At 34.2% G+C, this 9572-nt stretch overlaps 3 protein-coding genes across 3 annotated transcripts; all 3 read right to left on the bottom strand.

Annotated features, from left to right (window-relative positions):
* Nucleotides 1–1000: 1000 nt before the first annotated feature.
* LOC137645440 (dnaJ homolog subfamily C member 7 homolog) lies at nucleotides 1001–1993 on the bottom strand. The gene has a single exon (XM_068378247.1). The coding sequence runs from the start codon at nucleotides 1991–1993 to the stop codon at nucleotides 1001–1003; it is 993 nt and encodes a 330-aa protein (XP_068234348.1).
* Nucleotides 1994–3134: 1141 nt separating this feature from the next.
* LOC137645439 (dnaJ homolog subfamily C member 3-like) lies at nucleotides 3135–4265 on the bottom strand. The gene has a single exon (XM_068378246.1). It carries the CDS (start codon nucleotides 4263–4265, stop codon nucleotides 3135–3137), a length of 1131 nt encoding a protein of 376 aa, XP_068234347.1.
* A 1623-nt stretch (nucleotides 4266–5888) lies between these two features.
* Nucleotides 5889–9263, bottom strand: LOC137645438 (uncharacterized). Its single transcript, XM_068378245.1, has one exon. The coding sequence runs from the start codon at nucleotides 9261–9263 to the stop codon at nucleotides 5889–5891; it is 3375 nt and encodes a 1124-aa protein (XP_068234346.1).
* Nucleotides 9264–9572: the final 309 nt, after the last annotated feature.

Genomic DNA, 9572 nt, shown 5'->3' with positions numbered 1-9572 from the left:
AGGCCTTACATTAAAAGCTTATTCACTAAACTATACTAAAACTCAACTGAAACTTACATTAAAAATATTTTTCCACTATATATATATATATTTTTTTATATTTTTTGGTTTTTTAATTTTTTTTTAATTTTTTTTTTTCTAAGTTCACAGCACCAAACGGAAAAATTCAACTGAAACTTACACTAAAGAATTCAACTGAAACTTATACTAAAGAATTCATCTGAAACTTATACTAAAAAATTCAACTGAAACTTATACTAAAAATATTTTTCCACAATATATATATATTTTTTTTATCATTTTTTATTTTTTTATTTTTTTGGATTTTTTAATTTTTTTTTAATTGTTTTTGCATTTTTTTTCTAAGGACTAAACTGAAAAATTCAACTTGAAATTATACTAAAAAGTTCATCTGAAACTTATGCTAAATTTTTTTTGTATTTTCGAGCTTTTATTTATTTTTTTCTGTTTACTGCCCTTAACATAATCCTTATCCACTATTCCAGAACAATGGAATATTCTTGAGGGGAAACAGCGTACTAAAAGAAGTCACACTTGTTTCTTCTGCATCTGTCCACCTGACAAAGAAACAGTACAGGTGAATCTTTGACAAGGGACAGTGCATTCCAAAACAAGTGAGACTTCTTCCCTCTGCTGAGTCCTTCTTGCAATATATTCCATTTGCATCTGGAAGACCTTACAATTAAGCTTATTCACTAAACTATACTAAAACTCAACTGAAACTTATACTAGAAATATTTTTCCACTATATATATATTTTTTTTTCTGGATTTTTTATTTTTTATACTTTGGATTTTCATTTTTTTTTAAGTTCACAGCACTAAACTGAAAAATTCAACTGAAAATTATACAAAAAAAATTCAACTGAAACTTATACTAAAAAGATTTTTCCACTATAATTTATTTTTATTTTTATTTTTTTTTTTCATGTTCACTGCACTAAACTGCAATTATCGGTCCTTTACACATTACGACATCCTTAATAATAGTGTTGATGTTGATCCCTTCTTGGTCCTTGATTGTACTGACGATCCTCTTGCCATCTTGGGCGTCCTTGATCGTAATGACGATCCTCTTGCCTTCTTGGGCGTCCTTGATCGTACTGCCAACGCTGTTGGTTCCACTGCCCTGGCTGATGCCTTGTTGGCTCCTGACGATACCGGTGATACCAGTGATCGTATTTCTTCTCGTGGCGTAGCTCTTCATCGTAATCTCTTCGGTTTCCTTCGTCCACTAGAATAAGTTTAGCGTTGACCACCTTTTTGTACTTCTCCTCGAATGCCTCCTGTAGGAATTCGGGTTTGTCCCGATGCCTGTCTGGGTGGAACTTCATAGACAAGTCCTTGAAGGATCTTATAATTTCTGCCTTTGTGGCTGTCTGTTCCAAACCCAGAATCTCATAGTGACCCTTTTCTTCCCATTCCTTCTGCAGTGCTTTAGTATCTTCAATGATTTTTAGAAATTTCTCTGATTTCTTAACCTTTACCGTTTCGAAGTCCTTCAAGGCTGCGTCGAAAATGCCAAGTTTGACGAGGTGCCTCCCTCGTAACATGTACGCTTTCCATCCTTCCAGACCTTTCTCGATAGCCATTGAACAGTCCAAAACAATATCCATATGAGGAGGCTTCTCAGTGGCAGAGTTTGCTTTAGCCCGAAGGACATGTAGAAGAGCTGTTTCTTCTTCGTAGTGCGTCTCCATACTCAAGGCTTCGGTGAAAATTTCTACCGCTTCTTTGTACCTGTTGTTCATCTGCGTAAATAAGCCAGCCATCAATAAGCTTTTCCTCCTATGTTCATCATTATTCTCAGCTCTATGAACTTCGGCCTTCTCAGCTACCAGCCTCTCGTTTTCTGCCTTCAGTTCACAAACGACACTTTTCAGTTTATCCAGTTGCTCCATGTTGTTAATATGCGCCTTTTTCATTTCTTCTTTTTCAGTTTCAAACTTCTCCGCAATCATATTCCGTTCCATTATCTCAAGGTCTTTTATTTTGCATAAAAATTCCAGTTTTTCATAATCTTGCGCCCTGTCAGCTCTAAGTTTCTCTCTTTCTTCCTTCAATTGGGACTTCTTCCCTCTGCTGAATCCTTCTTGCAGAACATTCCATTTGCATCTGGAAGGCCTTACATTAAAAGCTTATTTACTAAACTATACTAAAACTCAACTGAAACTTACATTAAAAATATTTTTCCACTATATATATATATATATATTTTTTTTTGGATTTTTCATTATTTTATTTTTTTTTTGGATTTTTATTTTTTTCTAAGTTCACAGCACTAAACTGAAAAATTCAACTGAAACTTATACTAAAAAATTCAACTAAAATTTATACTAAAAAATTCAACTGAAACTTATACTAAAAATATTTTTCCACTATATATATATTTTTACTTTTTTTTATTTTTTTATTTTTTTTGGATTTTTTTATTTTTTTTATTTTTTTGGATTTTTATTTTTTCTAAGTTCACAGCAGTAAACTGAAAAATTCAACTTAAAATTATACTAAAAAGTTCAACTGAAACTTATGCTAAAAATATATATATATAAATTTTTTTGTTATTTATTTATTTCTTTTACAGCTATAAACATAATCCTTATCCACTACTCCAGAACAATGGAATATTCTTGAGGGGAAACAGCGTACTAAAAGAAGTCACACTTGTTTCTTCTGCATCTGTCCACCTGACAAAGAAACAGTACAGGTGAATCTTTGACAAGGGACAGTGCATTCCAAAACAAGTGAGACTTCTTCCCTCTACTGAATCCTTCTTGCTGAATAATCCATTTGCATCTGGAAGGCCTTACAATAAAGATTATTCACTAAACTATACTAAAACTCAACTGAAACTTACACTAAAAATATTTTTCCACTATATAAATATATATTTTTTTTTCTGGATTTTTTATTTTTTCATTTTTTTGGATTTTTTTTTCTAAGTTCACAGCACTAAACTGAAAAATTCAACTGAAAATTATACAAAAAAAAATTCAACTGAAACTTATACTAAAAAGATTTTTCCACTATAATTTTTTTTTTTTTTTAATTTTATTTTTTTCATGTTCACTGCACTAAACTGCAATTATCGGTCCTTTACACATTACGACATCCTTAATAATAGTGTTGATGTTGATCCCTTCTTGGTCCTTGATTGTACTGACGATCCTCTTGCCATCTTGGGCGTCCTTGATCGTACTGACGATCCTCTTGCCTTCTTGGGCGTCCTTGATCGTACTGCCAACGCTGTTGGTTCCACTGCCCTGGCTGATGCCTTGTTGGCTCCTGACGATACCGGTGATACCAGTGATCGTATTTCTTCTCGTGGCGTAGCTCTTCATCGTAATCTCTTCGGTTTCCTTCGTCCACTAGAATAAGTTTAGCGTTGACCACCTTTTTGTACTTCTCCTCGAATACCTCCTGTAGGAATTCGGGTTTGTCCCGATGCCTGTCTGGGTGGAACTTCATAGACAAGTCCTTGAAGGATCTTATAATTTCTGCCTTTGTGGCTGTCTGTTCCAAACCCAGAATCTCATAGTGACCCTTTTCTTCCCATTCCTTCTGCAGTGCTTTAGTATCTTCAATGATTTTTAGAAATTTCTCTGATTTCTTAACCTTTACCGTTTCGAAGTCCTTCAAGGCTGCGTCGAAAATGCCAAGTTTGACGAGGTGCCTCCCTCGTAACATGTACGCTTTCCATCCTTCCAGACCTTTCTCGATAGCCATTGAACAGTCCAAAACAATATCCATATGAGGAGGCTTCTCAGTGGCAGAGTTTGCTTCAGCCCGAAGGACATGTAGAAGAGCTGTTTCTTCTTCGTAGTGCGTCTCCATACTCAAGGCTTCGGTGAAAATTTCTACCGCTTCTTTGTACCTGTTGTTCATCTGCGTAAATAAGCCAGCCATCAATAAGCTTTTCCTCCTATGTTCATCATTATTCTCAGCTCTATGAACTTCGGCCTTCTCAGCTACCAGCCTCTCGTTTTCTGCCTTCAGTTCACAAACGACACTTTTCAGTTTATCCAGTTGCTCCATGTTGTTAATATGCGCCTTTTTCATTTCTTCTTTTTCAGTTTCAAACTTCTCCGCAATCATATTCCGTTCCATTATCTCAAGGTCTTTTATTTTGCATAAAAATTCCAGTTTTTCATAATCTTGCGGCCTGTCAGCTCTAAGTTTCTCTATTCCTTCAATTGGGACTTCTTCCCTCTGCTGAATCCTTCTTGCAGAACATTCCATTTGCATCTGGAAGGCCTTACATTAAAAGCTTATTTACTAAACTATACTAAAACTCAACTGAAACTTACATTAAAAATATTTTTCCACTATATATATATATTTTTTTTTTTGGATTTTTCATTATTTAATTTTTTTTTTGGATTTTTATTTTTTTCTAAGTTCACAGCACTAAACTGAAAAATTCAACTGAAACTTATACTAAAAAATTCAACTAAAATTTATACTAAAAAATTCAACTGAAACTTATACTAAAAATATTTTTCCACTATATATATATTTTTACTTTTTTTTATTTTTTTATTTTTTTTTTGGATTTTTTTATTTTTTCTTATTTTTTTTGGATTTTTATTTTTTCTAAGTTCACAGCAGTAAACTGAAAAATTCAACTTAAAATAATACTAAAAAGTTCAACTGAAACTTATGCTAAAAATATATATATATATTTTTTTTATTTTTTTTTTTTTTACAGCTATAAACATAATCCTTATCCACTACTCCAGAACAATGGAATATTCTTGAGGGGAAACAGCGTACTAAAAGAAGTCACACTTGTTTCTTCTGCATCTGTCCACCTGACAAAGAAACAGTACAGGTGAATCTTTGACAAGGGACAGTGCATTCCAAAACAAGTGAGACTTCTTCCCTCTACTGAATCCTTCTTGCTGAATATTCCATTTGCATCTGGAAGGCCTTACAATAAAGATTATTCACTAAACTATACTAAACCTCAACTGAAACTTACACTAAAAATATTTTTCCACTATATAAATATATATATTTTTTTTTCTGGATTTTTTATTTTTTCATTTTTTTGGATTTTTTTTTCTAAGTTCACAGCACTAAACTGGAAAATTCAACTGAAACTTAATACTAAAAAAATTCAACTGAAACTTATACTAAAAATATTTTTCCACTATATATATATTTTTACTTTTTTTTATTTTTTTATTTTTTTTTGGATTTTTTTATTTTTTCTTATTTTTTTTGGATTTTTATTTTTTCTAAGTTCACAGCAGTAAACTGAAAAATTCAACTTAAAATAATACTAAAAAGTTCAACTGAAACTTATGCTAAAAATATATATATATATTTTTTTTATTTTTTTTTTTTTTTTACAGCTATAAACATAATCCTTATCCACTACTCCAGAACAATGGAATATTCTTGAGGGGAAACAGCGTACTAAAAGAAGTCACACTTGTTTCTTCTGCATCTGTCCACCTGACAAAGAAACAGTACAGGTGAATCTTTGACAAGGGACAGTGCATTCCAAAACAAGTGAGACTTCTTCCCTCTACTGAATCCTTCTTGCTGAATATTCCATTTGCATCTGGAAGGCCTTACAATAAAGATTATTCACTAAACTATACTAAAACTCAACTGAAACTTACACTAAAAATATTTTTCCACTATATAAATATATATATATTTTTTCTGGATTTTTTATTTTTTCATTTTTTTGGATTTTTTTTTCTAAGTTCACAGCACTAAACTGGAAAATTCAACTGAAACTTAATACTAAAAAAATTCAACTGAAACTTATACTAAAAAGATTTTTCCACTATATATTTTTTTTCATGTTCACTGCACTAAACTGCAAGGATCGTTCCTTTACACATTACGACATCCTTAATAATAGTGTTGATGTTGATCCCTTCTTGGTCCTTGATTGTACTGACGATCCTCTTGCCTTCTTGGGCGTCCTTGATCGTACTGCCAACGCTGTTGGTTCCACTGCCCTGGCTGATGCCTTGTTGGCTCCTGACGATACCGGTGATACCAGTGATCGTATTTCTTCTCGTGGCGTAGCTCTTCATCGTAATCTCTTCGGTTTCCTTCGTCCACTAGAATAAGTTTAGCGTTGACCACCTTTTTGTACTTCTCCTCGAATGCCTCCTGTAGGAATTCGGGTTTGTCCCGATGCCTGTCTGGGTGGAACTTCATAGACAAGTCCTTGAAGGATCTTATAATTTCTGCCTTTGTGGCTGTCTGTTCCAAACCCAGAATCTCATAGTGACCCTTTTCTTCCCATTCCTTCTGCAGTGCTTTAGTATCTTCAATGATTTTTAGAAATTTCTCTGATTTCTTAACCTTTACCGTTTCGAAGTCCTTCAAGGCTGCGTCGAAAATGCCAAGTTTGACGAGGTGCCTCCCTCGTAACATGTACGCTTTCCATCCTTCCAGACCTTTCTCGATAGCCATTGAACAGTCCAAAACAATATCCATATGAGGAGGCTTCTCAGTGGCAGAGTTTGCTTCAGCCCGAAGGACATGTAGAAGAGCTGTTTCTTCTTCGTAGTGCGTCTCCATACTCAAGGCTTCGGTGAAAATTTCTACCGCTTCTTTGTACCTGTTGTTCATCTGCGTAAATAAGCCAGCCATCAATAAGCTTTTCCTCCTATGTTCATCATTATTCTCAGCTCTATGAACTTCGGCCTTCTCAGCTACCAGCCTCTCGTTTTCTGCCTTCAGTTCACAAACGACACTTTTCAGTTTATCCAGTTGCTCCATGTTGTTAATATGCGCCTTTTTCATTTCTTCTTTTTCAGTTTCAAACTTCTCCGCAATCATATTCCGTTCCATTATCTCAAGGTCTTTTATTTTGCATAAAAATTCCAGTTTTTCATAATCTTGCGCCCTGTCAGCTCTAAGTTTCTCTCTTTCTTCCTTCAATTGGTTAACTTCACGTTTCCATTTATTGAGTTGTTCTATTTCATCATTTTTATTGGTTTTCACTATCTCGTTTTGATTTCGAAGATCTTCCAGCAAATTCTTCAGTTTCTTCAGCTGAAGCTCTTTTTCAAAGTATTCCGATTTCAATTTATTTTTTTCTGCCTTCAGTCCCACAACTTCTCTTTTCAATTTATTTAGGTTTTCTGTTTTCTCATTTTGACTGGACTTGAATTTCTCATTTTCATTTCTGAGATCATCCAGCAAATTCTTCAGTTTCTTCAGCTGAAGATCTTTCTCGACGCATTTAGCTTCTAGTTTCTCTTTTTTAGCCTTTAGCTCACAAACTACACTTTTCAGTTTATTCAATTGCTCCATGTTCTTAATATGCGCCTTTTTAATTTCTTCGTTTTCGGTTTCAAACTTCTCCGCAATCATATTTCGTTCCATTACCTCAAGGTCTTTAATTTTGCCCATAAATTCCAGTTTTTCATACTCTTGTGTCATGTCAGCTTTAAGTTTCTCACTTTCTGCCTTCAGTTCACCTACTACTTTTTTCAATTCGCTTACTAGTTCATTTTTCTGATTTTTTTCTGACTTCAGGACTTCATTTTCGTTCTTGATATTTTCCATCAATTTTTCAAGTTCTTTCATCTGAATGTCTCTTTCGATGCATTCACATTCCAGTCTAGTTTTTCCTGCCTTTAATTCATCAAATTCTTCATTTTTCTGATTTTTTTCTGACTTCAGTACTTCATTTTCGTTCTTGATATTTTCCATCAATTTTTCAATTTCTTCCATCTGAATGTCTCTTTCGATGCATTCACATTCCAGTTTAGTTTTTCCTGCTTTTAATTCATCAAATTCTTCATTTTTCTGATTTTTTTCTGACTTCAGTACTTCATTTTCGTTCTTGATATTTTCCATCAATTTTTCAAGTTCTTTCATCTGAATGTCTCTTTCGATGCATTCACATTCCAGTCTAGTTTTTCCTGCCTTTAATTCATCAAATTCTTCATTTTTCTGATTTTTTTCTGACTTCAGTACTTCATTTTCGTTCTTGATATTTTCCATCAATTTTTTAAGTTCTTTCATCTGAATGTCTCTTTCGATGCATTCACATTCCAGTCTAGTTTTTCCTGCCTTTAATTCATCAAATTCTTCATTTTTCTGATTTTTTTCTGACTTCAGTACTTCATTTTCGTTCTTGATATTTTCCATCAATTTTTTAAGTTCTTTCATCTGAATGTCTCTTTCGATGCATTCACATTCCAGTCTAGTTTTTCCTGCCTTTAATTCATCAAATTCTTCATTTTTCTGATTTTTTTCTGACTTCAGTACTTCATTTTCGTTCTTGATATTTTCCATCAATTTTTCAATTTCTTCCATCTGAATGTCTCTTTCGATGCATTCACATTCCAGTTTAGTTTTTCCTGCCTTTAATTCATCAAATTCTTCATTTTTCTGATTTTTTTCCGACTTCAGTACTTCATTTTCGTTCTTGATATTTTCCATCAATTTTTTAAGTTCTTCTAACTGAAGGTCTTTTTCGTTGCAATCACTTTGCAGATTTTCCTTTATTTCTACTAATCTCCCCATTCCTTCAATTTGTCCTCGTAACTCGGCATTTTCAGCCATGAGATTTTCCAAGAGAGTAGTCCCATCCTCGTCTTCCATTTTGAGTCCAATTCCGTCCAACAGATCTTCGCATCCATGTTCCATTTCTGGAACACATTCTTCTAGAGAGTTGTTGTCCCCTCCTTCTCCAGCCATCCTCCTTCTAGCCAGCATAATTCCGCCCAAAATGACGGAAGCAGCGGCCATTCCGATGTAAAAGTTGTTTCCATAAGAAAGGACTTCTTCCTTCCTTTCTTCAAAGTCGAATCCGGAGAGAAGCTTGCCAACGAACCACGTTGATTTCAATTCATCTTTGAATCCTAATACTTCTCTCTCCATCTGGTGCAATCCCAGTTCGCACCGCTGTAGTTCCTCGCGGGCTTTCCACCAGCTCCCAATCCAAGGACAACGCTGCAGCCACCTGGCGAGGAATCCATCCTGAGAGGCGACTGCACGGCAGTTTTCAAAGCGCGGTGCCTCTGGGAGTAGCCACGAAAACCATTTGAACACCACCGACTCCTGAAGAGTTCGCAGCTGTCCCTGAAGTTTTACCGTCATATCCTCGCATGCAAGAGTCTGCTCCTGAAGGGCCGATCCTGCATTTTGAGGCCAGACAAATCCTACTTTGTTTCCGATGATATCCTTAAACATTGAAATCGCTGCGTTCAATCTGAAAGCCATATTCAATGATACAGATCCAGTGACCTGAATTAGCATTATTTTGAAGAAATGGGTTTTTCCGCAAAACGATCTTTCTGTAGACTTTCATATTCCTGCAGACATTTTAGAATCGCCAACTCTATGGGCAGACTTCCCCTACATTTCTCTCCTCTCCATTCAGAATACGGTGTTAAATAATAAATAAAAATAATAATAAAAACAATAATAATAATAATAACAATAATAATAATAATAATAATAATAATAATAATAATAATAATAATAATAATAATAATAATAATAATCTTCGAAGCAATAGAGGAGCCTAGAGCCCTCGGAGACTTTCAAATTCCTGCAGGCATTTTT

The sequence above is a fragment of the Palaemon carinicauda genome, chromosome 8 (genome assembly GCF_036898095.1).
Source record: "Palaemon carinicauda isolate YSFRI2023 chromosome 8, ASM3689809v2, whole genome shotgun sequence".
In the NCBI taxonomy this organism is placed as follows: Eukaryota; Metazoa; Arthropoda; class Malacostraca; order Decapoda; family Palaemonidae; genus Palaemon; species Palaemon carinicauda.
The sequence above is the reverse complement of the archived record's forward strand: the minus strand, read 5'-3'. Positions and strand labels throughout refer to the sequence as shown.